Source organism: Lottia gigantea (assembly GCF_000327385.1).
Source record: "Lottia gigantea unplaced genomic scaffold LOTGIsca_187, whole genome shotgun sequence".
NCBI lineage: Eukaryota > Metazoa > Mollusca > Gastropoda > Lottiidae > Lottia > Lottia gigantea.
The window spans coordinates 154,649-173,454 of NW_008708344.1; the positions used below are offsets into that span (position 1 = coordinate 154,649).

Sequence of the window (18,806 nt, forward strand, 5' to 3'; positions counted from 1 at the left end):
AGTTCCAGTCGGATATGTGTAATTGTTGTTCTTGTATCTTATCTTGACATACAATTCATCACCTTTAATGAATTATTTTAATTAGTTAGCACGAAGCCTTGAGGTAGACTTTATACATACATGTATTGTTTCCATTGTGTTTACAAGTGAATGAAAGCCAAGCTCATTAAATTCCAATAAATCATTATTATATTTCAACCGAGTTTTTGATTTTGGGTTAAGTATAGATTAATCAGCTTATACGCCTATTGTTCCATTTTCACAATCAAGCTATTACGAACTTCGTCTTATACCTTGACTGTATTAGCCACCTTTCTTGTATCACGTTCGTTTAAAAATGCAGCAATTTGATTGGAATACCGAATACAGTATATCAGAGGCCTCAACAGAAAGTCTATAAGCCATAATGTTTACAGTAATTATGTTGAGAGCTCTGATATATATATTATATATATTCGCTGGCGTCCAATCCAATCAAATCGCTGCATTCTATGATACTGGAAAAGTGGATATTGCAGTCAAGGTATAAGACGCACTTCATAATAGCTTGACATTGTGAGGGATGATACTGCTGTTGTATAAACCAGTCGCAGATATAACTTGATATTTCAACATTTCCCTGGTGGACACATCTTTGTCAACAACAGTTTACAATTTGAAAGCAAGTCAAACTTCAGATGCAGCCAAGGAGTTAAATATAACCTAATCAGGTTACTTTTTAGAATGACAATGTAACATCCGATATTATTATTAAGACATCCGGAAAATGGCAGTAGTTTCCAGGCCTTATCTCCAATGTAACGATTCAGGTACAATCAATATCATACCTCGATAGGTGAGATATAAAAATGAAAAATTTACACAATAATTCAATGTGCAATTTATTTAAAGTACATGTGTATATACACCAAATATACAAATATATTTATATGAAAAATAGATGCCAGTGGTCTGTGCAATATGATACTAAATAGAATACTATAGAATACATGAACCCTATATATAACCTTAAAATAATACTAAATATATTAACTATTTTTTGATATAGTTACTTTTTAGAATGACAGTCTGACGTCCGATACGTCTATTATTATTAAGACATTTGGAAAATGACAGTAGTTTCCAGGCTTTTCTCCCAAGATATAACGATTCTTATATATGTGTGTTTTCTTTCCTGAATGCTTTATTTAATGAATCTTATTATAATACCAAATGCACACCAACGTACATATAACATAGTAATGGACCTTAAATATAACTTAAAATGACCGGTATGATATCATACCTTGGAATAAGAAACGTAAATCGTTTCGCTAAACTAATCAGTAAATAATGTTCAAAGCTCACCGTCGAAATTTGAGCCTTCAAATCCAACTGTATCCATAATTATCTATGTTTGAAAGATATATTCACGAGTGTGTATTTTAAGAAAATTTTCGTTTTGGATATTCGTTGATAACGTCATAGACCCATTCTGTCCCACTTCGTCTACGCACAGCTGCGTCTGAAGATGTCTTGGTATCAGAAACAGGACGTTTAACTTTCGGATACCCCAAATTTCAGAGAAAATAATATAAACAATTAAATTTCTTGTTTGAGGCCATTTTGAAGGAATTATTTTCGTACAGTTTTAGTAGTTCTGAAGACTATATTAATTCATTCAAGGTCCAAATCAATCCCCTGGAAATGCCGCAAAATGTCCCTTTTAAATTTATATTAAATGTACATAAAACACCTAATAGATATAATAGAAAATTGCTTTTGATCCTTTTCGTTATATAAAAGCGTTGTAAGCGCGTGATATAACTAGTGCAATTCGAAGTTATTGTAGGCCTACGTTTTACTTTGTAGATTTGTAGAGTCTGTAACTTAAAATATACTGTTTTTCGTATATCATTAGAAATTTCTGTTGTTGCTCACATTGTTTCGATAAGAAAGATTACTTCGTGGCATTAAACGTGTAATTCCTATTATAAGACATGTCAGAGAGCGCCTGAACCAATTGTTTTCGCGGATGAAATTAAATTTAGGTTAACTGGTGCCAAAATGAGTCATGAACAGGATTCGATATCAAACTTATTCGGAAATTTAATTGTTGCTACGTAGAGTTTTTGCTATATACTACCTCTGTTCTGAAAGGAAAGTGCGACTGTAGGTTAAATTTTTCGTTCTGTCGTGCAGATGCAGCATTAAATGTCGGAATGTTCATTGACTATAACAGCCGCAAAATCTACACAATACCCTCACAGTGCATAAGCATACAACAATAATGAACACATACTAAACGGCGCCGACTGCCATGGTGAGAAAAAAAAACATTAAGTAAAATACAGCCCAAGGTATTTTGTTTCGTACCCATTTCCTATGGTTTACAGTGCTGAGATGCCAGCATACAAAACTGGACACAAGAAAAAGAAGTAAATAAATATCATTTCTAGCTATTCAATATAGATTATGTTTTACAACACATCTTCCTACAATTCACACGAAATGATTTCAATCGCCAAATATAAACCAAAGGATTCAGAAGGCTATTTGAGGTAAACAAAACGCCACATGCTGTCAAAATTTGACTATGTTCAGCGATAAAATCCTCCCGAGTTTCCCAATTGACCTCTACGAAAACTGAAACTATAGAAAGGGGAAGGTAACATATTCCATATAATGAAGCTGTTAAAATCATCGTTATCAAAACTTTCATATCATTCGCAAGTTCAGACGAATTTCTTGGCTTCATTTCTGCTACAGGCTCATTGTGGCGTTTTGGAGTTGTGGTATTTTCAGGAACTATTGCATTCTTAAACAAGCCTTCGGAGCTAACTTTCTTATTGACATCCTTTTGTGTAGTTGCTTCAATCCGTGTGACTTGGGTTTGTTCAATGTTTGTATCAGCCGGAATCTTGTCTCCAGTGTCAACAAAATCATTGACTTGTAAATGTTGGCGGTTGGTCTGCAATCGAGATTGGATTCGCTCTTGTGCTGCTGAAAACTTCTGAAGACGTCTAACCTTGATGCCGATGTAGATATACATGCAAATGATACTGAACGAACAGAAGAAAGTTATTGTCATAAATAGAACGTACCCATATCTGCCACCAGATATAGTAGGAAAGCATTTTTTACCTTTAGTCACAGGTTGGTACAAGGTACCAAGTATTGCTGCAGAACAGATTACGTATAGTATGACAACTATTGCCGCCATTTTCTTTTTAGACATCCATGCAGTGTATGCATAAGTAATTCGCAGTACCAGAAATCTATCTACTGTTTGAAGCAATGCCATAAAACTGGTTATGGCTCCAAATACCATGTTCATATATAGAGATATATAACAATAAACTCCTTCAAAATTATCCAGAATCATCATTATAGTTGACACTCCTACAGCCAAATCTGTTATAACTTGTCCAGTAAAACATGCTTTAACTCTTCCTGGTATTTCTTGATTCTTGAAAATCATCAACAGACTTATTCCATTTAACAGTATACATGAAGTTCCTTGTACTCCACCCATCACAATTACCGAAATTGGGTTGGCAAATGTTACATTGGACTGTGCTTCGGACATTTTGACGTTTCCGGATATGTATGCGTCGCTGTCTGTTCTAATGATATTAGTCTTGTTAGTATTCGGGTCTCAAAAATCATACTACATTAATAAGTCAAGTTTCTAGTTATTAAACCCCGCGATTCCAGTGCGTCTGATGATTATTGTTTTTCTCAACAACATGCTTTATTGATTCCTGCTAAACATCAGAACCTTATTTGATAATGATTCTCCAGTTTCTATCTAATGATACATGACAGCAATGTCTTACATAAATCTTTGAGAGACGATGATTTCACCTGTACTTCGTATACCAAGAAGCACCACGTTTTGCACCATAGAAGCTATGATGGTCGTTTTTGCGCCACGTTTTGCACCACAGAAGCTATGAATGTACGTTTTGCACTACTAGACTCTTAAGCCGTCGCTATTAGCCGCCGGTTGCTCTGTAAAATCAAATTTTGAAGACATTGTATGTGCTCATGTTTATATTTTTTCTTATCAACGCGAAGACATGCTAAGACTAACAGTACTATTTTGAGGCTGCTTTTTCAATTCTCATAAAAATAATGGACAAAATTCAAAGAAAGTTTTACTTTGCTCTAACAATAGCCAATTCAGCAAGTCAGAAACTAGCTTAAAATATCTGATTAGCCCGTCGGTTTTAGTTGCCAGCCAGTCACTTTTAACAAAATAAATCGGATCAAGGGTATATGCACCACAGAAGTATAGCCTTGTTTATACGGCGACATTTATACTATGTTTTTTGCGCAGGTGCAAATTTGCTTATGTGAGCAAATCAGTCTGTATGAGCATATTTTAAAATTAAAAATCTGCTACAGTCTGTGAGTAAATGTATATTTTCTGCAACCGTCAGCAAATTTTGTCGTATGAACATGTAGCAAATTTACTTACAGTAATTATTTAGTATCTATGTTTATATGGTGTTTTGGCAATGTTCTAACCTCATTGGACAAGAAAGTTAACCAGATAAGTTAATACACGCTTATTGACAGCTTAGTTTTTAAAAATGAACATTTGGCAACAGTAATAATCACTAGTATAAAATATTTAACAAACATTGCTTACAAACTTTTTGGTTTTCAATAATGGTCTGCCTTAAGTGATAAATAACAGTTTTGTCCAAATGGAATTTTGTTTTCAAGATTAAGAAGTCAATGATAAGAAATTTGAGAGGGAACGCATAATTTTCATTTTTATCTCTGTATTTGGACTATTATTATCTTGTATTTCAATATAAACCTTCAATTACTCCCTGCCACTGTTAGAATACATCTTTATGGTTGTCATTTTTCATCAAATTAGTGTTTAATGACATATTTTAATTCTATGTAAATAATAATTATGTTCAATTTAGTTTGTAATGTAAAATGTAATGAAGGTGATAAAGATTAATTAGTTTTAAATTATTGTTTTCGCATAGTATATATTTTCTTATTGTTTAATCAAATAGCCAATTATTAAAGGGATTCTACGGAGTATTTGTCATTTTCGGTCTATATGACCTAAAGAGCTGAAAATCACCATTAATACCTAACTTAATTCCAGCCTATGGTAGATTTTTGACTTCTCGTTTTTTTTTTTAAGTCTGTAGATGGTCAATGTGAACATTCCCTGCAAATTTCAGCTTTGTAACTTTTCAAGAAAAAAATGTATTTGGATATAAACATTTTTGGTTTTCACCTCACTACGACCTTGTCTCTTCTTTCCTACCTCTCAATTTCACCTGTATCTTCTTCTTACCTTTCTTCACCTCTTGTCTCTTCTTTCCTTCATCTCTACACCTCATGACTCCTTCTTCCAAAATCACTCCGCCCTTTTTTCCTACCTCTCTACATCCTTTGTTTCTTCTCTTCGTCCTACTCCTCTACACCCTGTCTCCTCTTTCCTTCTTCTCTACACCCATGTCTCTTCTTTTTCCTTACCACTCCCCGTCTGCCGCGGTGGATCAGACGTTTGCTCGCTAACCTGAAGGTCCAGGGTTCAATCATGACATAGGTCGATGTAATACCTTCCTTTCCCCCTGTCTCTTCTTTCCTTTTCCTCTACACCCCACATATGCTTCCTACCTCACAATTGTGTCCTCTCTTTCCTATTACACCGTCTTTATTCTTCTCTTCGCCTCCTGTATCTTCTTCCTATCTCACCATTATTAATCTCTCTAATACATCCGGAACATTTTGAATTGCTATCTAATTTTATGAAATGCGAATCAAAAATTCAAAATTTAGTTTGACTAATTGCTTCTTAAGGTGTACCGGGAGCGGTTTTCTATCTTAGGGTGAACTTGAAGTAGTGCTATTTCTAATGGTGCATTTGGTGTGGTGCTATTTCTGAGGGTGTTCTGGGAGTGGTGCATTGGAAATGCAATTTAGAACAAAAGCTTTTAGATATAAATCATTTTTAATAAATTCATTTACATGAATTATTACACGTGTCGTTAGGTGTCCCTTTCCTCAAACAAAAATAAACTTCAACATATTAGTATAGACTTTTGAGTATTATTATTGACAATGCGTGTAGATGGTTTGCCTGCAACAAGCAGTAAACAAGCTACTTCAACAACCTTCTTATATTATGGCCAGTAACTGAATGTATCAAATGATAAACACACCAGCCTAATAAATGTTCAGATTGTAAAAAAATCTGGAATAAGTTGGAACTTGGAGTAATGACTGCAAGGTTGGAAGCTATAAGAACCAGACTAGTCTATATCATTCTAATCGTGGAGACCAAAAAGAACATAATTACAAAACGAAATTGTAATCTCATTTATTAGATAGTCTATATATACTGAAAATCAAAAGAAATATATCTTTATTTTTAATTGTTTATACATGAAAGTAAAGCTATCAGAGAAAGTCAGTGTAAAATAGTGTTTATGGCAACAACTAGAAGCAGTTGAAGGTTTAATTAAATGAGTTATTGACCACAGAAACATGCATCTTTACAATTTCAAGCTGCTCTAAACTTCGTACTTGTTTGCAGTGATTTGATTGGATTGTAAGTTAGAGAAAACTGCCAATCAGAGTCAATGACATGAAATCTGTAAACAATAAGCCATAATGTGTAGTTATTCTATTGAGACTATTTGATTGACTGTATTCACTGGCGTACAATCCAATTACATTGTGATACAAGAAAGGTGACTATTGCAGTAAAGGTATAAGACGCAGTTCGCAATACCTTTCATTACCTTTCATCATTTTGAAAATGCAGAACAAGTAGTTGCCAGTGTCTGTTATCAGTAGTGAAGTCTTTTTGCCTAACAGTATATTCTATATCTCAATTTCTTCCAATCTAAGGGATGAAAACACAAAATGTGAGGATATTACAATTAAAAATTTGACAAATAATACAAGTGATGGATTATTTCACTTCTTTTTAGCTGTAAGTCCTGCTCCTGCGTTAAATTTAAAGAATATGATATCACCATCTTCCACAACATAATCTTTTCCTTTCTGTTTATATTTACCAGCATTCTGTAATACAAAATAATATATTGAAAGTTTAGGTCTAATTTTTTGGATTTATTGAGGATGATGATTCAATGCATGATGAGATAAATTCTGCCAATATTGTAACTATTTATCAATTTTTTGTAGACTACAAAGAGAAAAACTTTAATTCTGCTTAATGTAGCTTTGACTAATTTGTTCTCTTGGGACTATTTTTATATAAAAAAAATGTGAATAGTATATCTTGAAGAAACGAGTGTTAGTTGAAGATACAAATATTTGTTGAAGATACAAGCATTTCTTGAAGATACAAGTATTTGTTAAAGAGACAAGTATTTGTTGAAGATACAAGTATTTGTTGAAGAGACAAGTTTTTGTTGAAGAGACAAGTATTTGTTGAAGAGACAAGTTTTTGTTGAAGAGACAAGTATTTGTTAAAGAGAAAAGTATTTTTTTCCGAAGAGATACAAGTATTTTTTTTAAGAATTAATTATTAACACCTGCCAAGATTTGTCTTTAGGAGTGGCATTAAATCAAAGATGAGGTATAAAGTTGATAATAATAACAATAGTAATATACCTTTACAGCTGCCTCAGAACCAAGTTCTTTAAAGTCATCATAAGAATAGATTTCAGCCATAATAAAACCTTTCTCAAAATCTGTGTGAATCCTGCCTGCAGCTCCAGGCGCTTTGGTTCCAACCTGTAAAAAAGAACAATCTTAAACTCAGTTTTTTATGACATCAAGCTAGTCTGAAAATTTTACTTAGTTTTAAGTTTAGCTAATCAAAGGAATTATCGGGTCACAACAGGGTTGTTTGAATCTTAAACTGCAATGCAATACAACTTAATTTGAATCCTGCAAAAAACTACAAAATGTGTATTGTTTACCATTTATTATCATTTCAATCAATACAGTTTGTTAAAGTGATTTACCAGCCAATAAGAATTAGATATCTGTAGCATTTTTCAGAATTAATAGCCATCATCTGGTTAACTTGCAATTCACTTCAAGGACACCTATCATGTCATTGAATCAATATCACATAAGTCTTACCTGAATGGTCCAAGCTTTAACTTCATCTTTACCAGCAGTAAAGAAATATATCAAATTTAAAGCCTTATATCCATTAACTATTATTTTTTCTAAAGCACTGTCAATAAAAACCAACAGGAAAGAAAATAAATGAAACACATTTATTTTATATAGAAAACAAGGATCTTGTTTACCAGTTGGTCCTAGGCTAACTTATACTAGGTCACCAGACTTTCACATGCCAACAAAGATTAGAAACAATGCAAACAACATGTTTGGTGACGGTATGAGAACCACATTGAAAAGTTGAAAGTAATAAATTATTACTAATAATTATTTTATTTCTCTATAACTTCTGCTTCTAACATCCCAATGAAGGATTGATTTGTTTGATGTAACTAAGCACATAATGTCAAATTCTAATAGTGTTACACCCAGTTATCAAATAGGACTTAAAAGGATCAAAGAAAGCTACCACAGACCAGAGGTCATGCACTCTAGATTGTCTTACCTAGTGGTACCTAATTCTTTTAATTTGGCTTGTCTTTCTTCTTCTGTTTGTAAATCAAACAACTCTAATTCTAGAGCTCCACTAAATGGTATACATAAAGCTGCCTTGTCATTGGCATCAATCCATTCTTTAATTTTCACCAACCTACAAATTTTTACTGCATCATTAGAATAAGTTAAACCTCTTTACAAGCATATCATGAATTAGTAAAGGATAATAAGACCAAGTGAACACTGAGCCAAATGTTGTTGAAACATGCCTTTTGATTGGCTGTTTTGAATTAAACCAGTGTAATTCGATTGGTTAAAGCAGAAGTTCAGGCAAGGCTTATTCATATCATATGAGAAATTGGAAGGTAGTTGTAAGATCTTAACTGAAGCGGTTGATTAAAAAAACAAAAGATTATGAAAGGTCTAATATCAATTGTACCCTGTACTTTCTTATAAATAATAAAATTTACATTACTTACCATTTATTTTTCTTCCTAACATAATCTTTAATAGATAAATTAACTAAATATATAACAGGTTTAGATGTTATAAACAAATGTATATTTAAAACTTCAATCTACAAAATAAAAATAATTGTTAATAAATAAACAACTAGTTAGAATATTGAAATGAGTAGATGTTTAAGTGTTTTTCTAATTTTTTATGTGTATTGGAGACACTGATAGCATTGGTTTTTCAGTCAGTCATCTATGGTTCTTACAATTCCACTATAACTAATGATTACTGACGTCACTATTACAAGATTCTTAGAAAATACCAAAAGCTTTATTGTCCCATTAAACTAAGTTCGATTTCCATGGACATCTCTCTAACCTGCAACACTGACGGGGGAAACCAGGTATAAAAAAATTAAGCACTGTGGAACACTCACTACATTAAAGACATGCAGAGTTAATGGTTAATTTTGAAAATAAAATGAAAATATTCACCTCAGCCCCATTCCATGTTTCATTTCGTACCCATTTTTTACTTTGTAAACAATCTCTGACACGAACTAAACAATCCTACAAAAGAAATTCAATAGTCAAACACCTCTAGTTTATCTTATGAATTTATCACTAGAGATATTATATAATCTTATTGAATATTATAATTTTATGTTTATTGTAACAATTCATAATTATTCATTATTACAAAACTTACATATTCTATTTTTTTCTTCTTATCAGCTGATTTTCCTTCCCTGGCCACTGTTTTCTCGAGTGGTTCTAACTGTTTGATGACATAATCTAAATCTTTTAATCTAAGTTCATCATGTATTGTTTGTAAATCTCGTACTGGATTAACTTCACCATCAACATGTATTATATCATCATCATCGAACGCTCCTGTCGCAATCAAATAATTTGAATATCAAAGAGCAAAATTTGATATTTGGAGTTTGATGGGGTTCTATGCCACAGTCATATAGAGCATTGGTTCTTTATATGAAGTCATTTTCTCATTAGTCGTTCTAATCTTTGTCAGACCTTGAATAAGTCATTTTTCTTCATAATTCCAGTATGAATGTCAAAAGGTTTGACCAAGGACCAGTTGTAGAAAGGATTCTAACCAAAAAATTCTTTTGTCTACAGACACAGATAACAAAAAGATATTTAATTGATTTCTACTTACTTGTGACATGGAACATGGCATCACATGCTTTAATATTGGATAAAAAGGCATTTCCTAGACCTTTTCCTTCATGAGCTCCTTCTACCAGACCAGCAATATCAACTACTTGTAAAAACGCAGGTACTTTACTAAAAGAATTTTAAATTTCATTTACTATTTAAGTTTATGAAAAGAAGAATTTCTTGATGAAAGAAGACCAATCTATCATAATGTTTCTTTGTACCAATATTATCAAAATTTGACCAAATTTTCATTTTGTTTTCTGTTTGCTTTTATTTTTACTATAGAGGAGTAGTGGCTACAATAAAGATAGCTTGCCAGGCAAGGTAACATACGCCCACTGGCAGCTGTCAGAAATGATTAAACAGTCTTTAGTGACTACAGGGTTGCACAATATAGCTAATAGAGTGAAACGTCAAGTCAGACACGATATTTCGGTTAAATATTATCTGATCATCGCGAAAATGGATAGGGATCATCTTCATAATGACATAAACGACACAAAATAAAAATCAAAAGAATCTGTAAAGAATTGTAGCCTGTAGAGTGAGCATGAGTTGCACAATATAGCTAATACAGTAAAACGTCAGGTCAGACACTATATTTCGGTGAAAAATCATCCGATCATCATGAAAATCGATAGATCATCATGAAAATCAATAGGGATCATCTTCATAACGACATAGACATACAAAATAAAAATCAAAAGAATCTGTAAAGAATTGTAGCCTGTAGAGCGAGCACGAGTTGCACAATATAGCTAATAGAGTAAAACGTCAAGTCAGACACGATATTTCAGTGAAAAATTATCTGATCATCACGAAAATCAATAGGGATCATCTTCATAATGACATTGACATACAAAATAACAATCAAAAGAATCCATAAAGAACTGTAGCCTGTAGAGTGAGCACGAGCCAAATGTGAACGGACAGACGGACGGACCGACGGGGTGATTACAATATACGCCCATCTTACGTGTGGGTGTATAAAAATGAAAGCTATTAAAAACAGATTGAAAGTTTGGTGTTATTTTTAGTAAGACAGCCAGAATTTTGAGTGATAACAGTCATATTTACCTGCAGCCTAAATTCGTGAAATATAATGTTGTACTAAACTGATACAGATATATACAAATTTTAGGTTGTAACATTGCGGTAGCGTTAAGTAATGTTACAAAAGCACAGGCACAGGTATTCAGGTATACCAGATTTTTTCTATTGCCACACCATTTCAGCTTATCATATGGACACATCTACTCACCTTGCAGGCTGATGATGTTCACATAAAAAGTCAAATCTGGCATCAGGAACTGGCACTCTACCTGTAAAATAATAGACAATCATAATGATGCCAAAACATAGGAGTGAAAATTGTACAGATACATATAGGAAACATATTTTTGTATTTCATATCAGTGTTATAAAATTTGAATCAAAAATTGACAAAAATGAAATATGGTTGAACCAACAGCTTATCAAATTTTTCCTACCTAAATTGAACACGGCTTGTGTTCTTTAGGATTACAGATGTAGAAACTGGTACACGAGGGATAAGATTTGAATGATATTTACAAGCAGAGAGCACATAGAACACAAAACACATTGAAATATATTATGGTATATCACACTTCTTTAATAAAGTACATAATGGTTTGAATAACACAATTTACATTGCCGTCGAAGAGGGACAAATGCCTTATTGCTTCCCTTTTGGGCTAGATAAGAATCTAAACTAAAAACAAATTACATACTTTCATTAGGGTCTATAGTGCAAAAAGGAAAATTTTCTGCAGTTGCTTGACTCTTTGTTAAAACATTGAAAAATGTTGACTTCCTAAAAAAATACAATTTGGTTACAAATTGGTACAGTACATTTACCTTTTCGTAATCTTAAGTATTACATTGGACCATTACAATTTGCTGTGATATTGCCAATGATAAAACTAAGCAAAGACCCTTCAATATTAATAATAGCAGCATTTGTAGTATGGTAGTGATGCTATAAATACATGTTTGTGAGTAACAGCACAGCACATCAGTTAATAAACTATAACAACCAATCAAAGCAATAAATTGCTTCTATGACTCAAAAATATCCCAAGGAAATAAAAATTTGATTTTTACTCAGTCTTTAAAAGATTTCTCACATGAAATATTTCGATTATTAATTGCCGTCAATGACCAATCTCAATTTGGTAATTGACACCCAGCCTCTACTGACTACTCACAATCCCTTTACAAGATGATTCAAGGAAGAAATTGTTTTTGAAACCTACCCAACATTAGGTAAACCGACTATACCAATTTTCAATGATGTACCAACTCTACCAATCAATGGAGGAGGCTTATCTACTTCCTTCTTTTTAGGTGGCATATTTTCTGAAACATTTATTTAAATTAACAGGTGACATACTTTCACCGTTATATTTCTGAATTCTGCACACACTTTGAACGTGTTTTCATTTCATCACATTTCTGGTTCTTCAGAAACACGATCATTTCTTTTGACACTTAGATGATACTATTAACCCTCTACTTTGAGTTTAAACTCTGTTACTGTCAATACTTTGTCTACAAGTGAATATAAGGTTCAGTGGTTTAACAATATTACATTTGAAATAGACGCACTTCTCACCCAGAAAATTCATCTGAAAATTACCTACTTTTCGGACTGAACATTTCCCTTTCAAAAATTATGTTTAGGCCTACAAAAAAATAACTTTTCCAGTGGCTAACATTTTCATCAAGACAATCAAAGACTCTCTAGTATTTTGTAGCTGATTTTGCAATTCATAAATAAATGATTGTTAAAATTAGTTCAGATAGTTAGACAGTAGGCCTAGTTATGTTTATTTAAGACAAACATTAGATGATCATAGGGAGTTTATGAAAATACCTCCACCAATTTCTCGAAGATCATCTCCGATTTTGATTGGTTGTCACAGGACTAGGAGAATATCAACTTCACATCATTTAGCTTTCGATGGACTGATACAGTGATAGTGATGTTTACAAGATTAGTACCTTCACTACCGGTAGGCTTTCAATCTAAAGCTTCTTCCTCTGCAGAGAAAAAGTGTGCCATCGGTGGTGATTGTAGACGTCATAGGAATATCAGACTCTACATGTTTAATAAGCCCTTAGTGCTTAATACAGATCGAAGATCAGGTAAATCAGGTAAGCCGTTACACGTTCTGTCACAAAGTGTTAACCTGGGTTTAGTTAGTTTTAATCTTGACAACAAAACCCTTCCCTTCAGATCTTGAGATCTATCGCTTTTTTTAAGGAGAACTCGATATAAGATCAAAGCCTTATGATAATAGGACAAAATATTGAACGAAAGTCACAATCGAATGTTCTGTGTTACCTTACTGTCTTTCAATTTGAGAGAAGGCCTGTCAAAATCTGGTGTAACTGCAGATCAACCGGCCAACGTGTTGCCCAATATGGTGAAACATTAAATGCGCAGACTCACTACCGCTCCATTTCCGGTAATTTTAAAGCTACCATGATCTGATGAAAAACTAAAATCTTTCTAAAATAATTTTTTTTATTTCAAATTATCTGTTACACTTTAAAATCTTACTTAAATTCTGTGATCCATTTGACCTTAGTCTAAGAATAATTTAGCCAAGCTTTTTAATTAATAGTGTTCACAGCTCACTGTTGGAATTTGAGCCTTAAATGTAGATGTGTGTTTGAAAGTTACAGGGACAGGTGTGCCATTTTCAGGGGTTGATTTGGGTCTATATTGAAATAGTCTTTAAAAGTAATAGAAAGGTAAGAAAATTACATAATTTGTTTTTCTATACATGGCAGAGTCGTCATTTTAACATTCAAACGCTGATAATTCTGGACACACATTGCTAAAATTTCAACGGTGAACAGTAACACTATTACTGATAAGTTTAGCTGAAATGGCTAACCTGTCCGTTTAAAATGTCAACATATATTTTCTTGACACTTTGCCATATAGAAAAGACATGTAGGAGTGAAGAATCCTTATCCTTATTTTATAATCCACTCTTAGTCCATCTAGAACTATTATTTCTTTGTGTTCTACTATGAAGTATACATTATTCAGCTATTGTGGGCATGATATTCAAGTCTATTATCGAAAGTTATAAGTTTCTCAACTATGAATAAACAAGTATGTTTCATGGACATGTGATTTCTTTAAAGTGGAGCCAAGCATGAATGAAAAATGAATCAATTCTCCTACATGGTCCAATGAGAAGGATGCGAACTAAATGGAAACTAAAACTGATACATTTTCAGTATATCAAGGGCGGTGACCTATCTGTGTCAAATCATACCAAAAATCTAATTTGTGCCAGTTATTGTTACTTTAATCAAACACACAAACTTTAATAAAATTCTGACATAGACTGTTCTCTTTATAGCGTTCACATGCCAACAAATTTGGATGTCGAGGGCAATAACTCAAATTCCTTTGATCGAAAAATTGTCAAATTCAAACTTGACCAAGATCTCATTAATATAAATGATCACACCAAATTTCATTTAAATCAGATGAAAAGTGTAGTCTGTCTATTGTGTTCACTAACAAACTTTAACATGTTTTTCGTACGTCAAGAGCAGTAACTTAAAAACCATTCATCAACAGATCGTCAATTCATACATGTCCAGGATCTCATTGATATAAATGATTACACTAAATTTCATTAAAATCAGTTAAAAACTGTAGTCTCTATTGTATTCACAAGCAAATTGCTTGTAATGTGGTCCTATAAAAAGGAAAAAACAGGGAAGAAATTTACCAGCTGATGCATTTTGGACTTCAAACTTTGACCTTTTATCCCGATGTTCACATTATATTTCTTTTATGGCCCCAATGAATGTTACTTGGAACTGTCAAGGAAACAATTCCTGAGCGTCCCTGAAGGAGGCCTATGCTCTCTTGAAACATGATGGACTTGGGGACTACTTATTTTTCTAATGCAGAATATATATATTGTTGAACCATGTGATGTGTTTTAGGTATCATCATTGAACAGTTTCTTTGTCTATTTTATTTCACATTTCCATGAGAGCAAATAAAAACAAAGGTGGTAATTTTATCTTAAGGCAAAACAAATAAATATATTAAGTATACATAAAGTCATTCATAAATAACAACAAAATAAAGCTGTATCCATATTTCATAAGAGTTAAAGGAATACTACCTCTTAGAATGATCATCAAATCCAAAGACTCAAACTTGGTCATTAAGTGTATATATTCATCAGTTGGACTTACTAGGTGACATTATCAAAGAGTCGAATATCTATACAAGACATTAAACAAATTAATTATTGAAAAATTTTTGTTTTGGGATTTATTGGATTAAAAGAGATTCTGTTAAGAGTTTGTTGTATAGTTATGACAACAGGTAAGTCAACTGATGAACAAAGACTCATTTTGGCCAATTTAAAAATTAATCTTGTTTTCGTCATTCTAGAAGGTTGTATATATTTAAGAACCAATTGATTTAGGTCGCATTGAGAATGATTCAAGTTGGTCTTCAGGCGGCAGAAGTTTATTTAAGTTTTCCAGCTTAGGTATAATGCCATCCATTGTTTTCTGAATCTTTTGAAGTGTGGCCAAAGTCTCATTAATTCTTCTTGTTTGTTCGGCATATTTTGAAAATTTCCTTTGCCTCTCATTTAGTTTATTAAGTAACATGGCAACGGTGTGGTCGATTTCCTTGATGCGAATACACAAAGCATTTTGATCAAATGCCACAGCCTCAGACAATTGTTTTAAGTGCTCTTGATAACGCATACACATTAACAATAATTGTCTGTAGTCTAATTTATCCAGTAAATCTGATTCGCGATTGTTTGCGTTATTCAAAGATCCTTTCATGATGGGTAAGAATACAGGAATTGAGTCGAGTTTCACCACTTCTGGATCAACAGATTTTGATGTATTTCCCTCTGCTACCACAACAATATCATGCTTTGGTGTTCCCCCTGCTGATTCACGGTCAAGCTTGGGGCTCGATTTCAGTTTTTTACCAGAATTTGGTGAGAGACGTGGAGAACTGTCTATGGGTTTACTAATGGAATACTGAGTATAAGGAATTTCTTCATCTCTTTGTGACTTGAGTGTGCTACCAGCAGCCCCAGCTGTCATTGAGCTTTGATCAGAACCCATTTTCTTTTTACATTTGATAGCTTCAACTTTTATCTAAAATGAATCAAATATTGAATTAATAAATTATAACTCTATCATCATTGCCTTTACCTGATATAAAAAGGCCTAGCCTACATCACTCTCATCAGCACTAGGCTGGTAGAGCTATTTTTTTCATATTTCATTATTTTCCGTCCCTTTTCAGTTTCACTCAGTTTTAGTTTCAACAAGAGGAGTCAGTCATTTGATTTAAGAATTTCACATGTCCGTAAAAGATCAGCTATTTCTGCTTTCAACAATGCAAAGCCTACAGATATGAAAAAGGCTAAATTACCAGTAATCATATCGTAATTCTAATCAACATAATAGTTCTACTGCGTTAAATAATTTGAGTGAAGAAGATAGTCATCTCACCAGCCATTGGCATTAGTGTCTCCATCTAACGGTAAATGAAGAAACATTATCCAGACTATTTGCTTTTCCACGAAAGTTCAGTCTGGATGTTCAAGACATCGGGCACCGGCTGGTCACGTGACTTTGTTATTTCACTCCGCCATTTTTATTTTAAGGCACTTCCTGCGAGTTGAAGTATACTGTTTTTATGTGAAAAACTCATTGATCCCTTTGTTTTATGTGTTAATCACCAATTAATTGGATTAATGGTTCAAAAGGGGCCACAGAATACCTCGAGGCTGGAGACACGCCAGGTGTGTATTGGATACGTGTCGTAAGACATCTGCCCAACCTTTTTGAGTTTGTGTGACGTCTTTGTAAAAATATTTTAATTTTCACCTGATGACCCATTTCCATTAAAATTAACGTATTCTGTTCATGTCGTCTTACTAACTTTTGCACAGTCTGATTTCATCCTATGCTTTATATGTTGTTTGGAAGAATATTGATTAAAAATTTAGTTAGAGTTTATTAGGCTAATAGAATAATAATAATAGCATTTAGCATGCTACACGATCATTATTTCATTTAGACCTATTATAGGCCTATTGTGTTTAGCTGAATTTCAGGCCTACTAGACTGACTCTTCTGACTATGAAGCTTTAAGATGAAAGTTTACTACTGGAATGTCATTTGATTGATAATGTTTCAATTTAGTACGCATGCAAAATCAAACATAATTAAATAAAGCTGTTGTTATACTGTTTTCGTTGTTACTATTAAATTAACAAATAAAAAATAATTGAATGATGCAAATATTACTTAGTTATCCTATCAGCCATGGGCAAGAATATAAACATACTCAGAATTTTGTTCCTTTTGTGAGAAGTCACCAGACATATTGGCCCTAAGCCCTCATCCTGGAGTTCTTTTTAAAAGCGTTTAACAATCACAGAGCATATTTTGATGTAGACTAGTAGCTTGTCTTTAATTTGGATTTTAACACTGTTTGATGCAGAACTGTACAACTTGAATATTTAACATCTTGGACCCATGGTTTTCAACCATTTTAGTTTTATTACCCTTTTCATTATTGATCAATTGCATTACCCCCTTTCTCTCTATACTATTTCATGATTTTATCTTAGGTTTTCCTGCAATCATTTTCTTGTTTGAGAATATAGCCTGATTTAGCCTGAAGAATTTACAACTTTCTTGATACATATTGCCCTTCGTAAGTAATGAATCCATTGGACTCATTGTGCCCTAACAAACAGTATTTTCCATTTGTAGAGCTCCACACTATGTCCATGCGACTAGTGTCTAGTGGAAGTTACAATGTACGGGCATCAGAAATGGCACACATTCAAGATAGATCCCAGAAAACTGTAACCTGTGTTGTCCACTTTCTTGATGATACAGAGCAAGTTTTTGAAGTGGATGTGAGTAATATCTTGTATTTGTTTTGCAAAAGCATGAGTTTTGACCTTTTTAAAAATATTTTATTTCTTTCCATTGATAGATATTTATATCACTAGAACCTTATCCCTAGGCTACCAATAAATTATTATTGAGATCTTTTGGCAAATGCTATATTTAAAGTGCATGAATTAGATTGAAATCGTTTTTCTTGTGTTTTCTTTAGATGGGGCAATTTCCTTATCTCTTAGGCAAATTTATGTTATGACTGTTCTTCTGTTACAAATCATTACAACATTTGACTAAAAACAATCTTGTAAACAAATATTATTTTTTTCGTAATGTCTCTATTTATATATTCTAACTCTTAGAAGTTGGCCAAGAGATAAATCTGAATTCTAGTTCATATTTTCCTCTGGTAATTAATGTCACCTGAGATAAGTCATGTGTCAGGGCTGCAGGTTGTTTCAGAATATATTATGAAAATGCTCTGATAAACCTAGAGATCAATTTAAGTTGTATCGCAATTCGTGAGTCAAAATGACTCCATTTTGAGATCCAGAAATTCCTGTGATTAAAGTTTATCATGACAAATCCTATCAATTTGTATATAGTATTAAATATACATTATACAACTATTACTGATAATTCCAAATT

General features: G+C 32.9%; 2 protein-coding genes across 2 annotated transcripts in view; both read right to left on the reverse strand.

The window, feature by feature from the left end:
* The window catches only part of LOTGIDRAFT_151663 (hypothetical protein), a 70,686-nt gene extending 57,048 nt beyond the window's left edge, over nucleotides 1-13,638 (reverse strand). The window contains exons 1-13 of the mRNA XM_009052559.1: nucleotides 13,567-13,638; nucleotides 12,476-12,578; nucleotides 11,951-12,033; nucleotides 11,461-11,521; nucleotides 10,198-10,325; nucleotides 9,727-9,911; nucleotides 9,513-9,587; nucleotides 9,042-9,139; nucleotides 8,573-8,716; nucleotides 8,083-8,179; nucleotides 7,606-7,728; nucleotides 5,954-7,050; nucleotides 5,836-5,839 (exon numbers count right to left, since the gene is read on the reverse strand). Coding sequence (XP_009050807.1) covers nucleotides 6,943-7,050; nucleotides 7,606-7,728; nucleotides 8,083-8,179; nucleotides 8,573-8,716; nucleotides 9,042-9,139; nucleotides 9,513-9,587; nucleotides 9,727-9,911; nucleotides 10,198-10,325; nucleotides 11,461-11,521; nucleotides 11,951-12,033; nucleotides 12,476-12,573 — 1,200 coding nt within the window. The 5' untranslated portion in view covers nucleotides 12,574-12,578; nucleotides 13,567-13,638 and the 3' untranslated portion in view covers nucleotides 5,836-5,839; nucleotides 5,954-6,942. The remainder of the gene's footprint in view (nucleotides 1-5,835; nucleotides 5,840-5,953; nucleotides 7,051-7,605; nucleotides 7,729-8,082; nucleotides 8,180-8,572; nucleotides 8,717-9,041; nucleotides 9,140-9,512; nucleotides 9,588-9,726; nucleotides 9,912-10,197; nucleotides 10,326-11,460; nucleotides 11,522-11,950; nucleotides 12,034-12,475; nucleotides 12,579-13,566) is intronic.
* Nucleotides 13,639-15,689: 2,051 nt separating this feature from the next.
* On the reverse strand, nucleotides 15,690-16,157 carry LOTGIDRAFT_87302 (hypothetical protein; the record flags this gene model as incomplete). Its single annotated transcript, XM_009052553.1, has 1 exon — nucleotides 15,690-16,157. A coding segment is annotated over one exon (468 nt), but the record flags the coding sequence as incomplete, so codon positions are not given.
* Nucleotides 16,158-18,806: the final 2,649 nt, after the last annotated feature.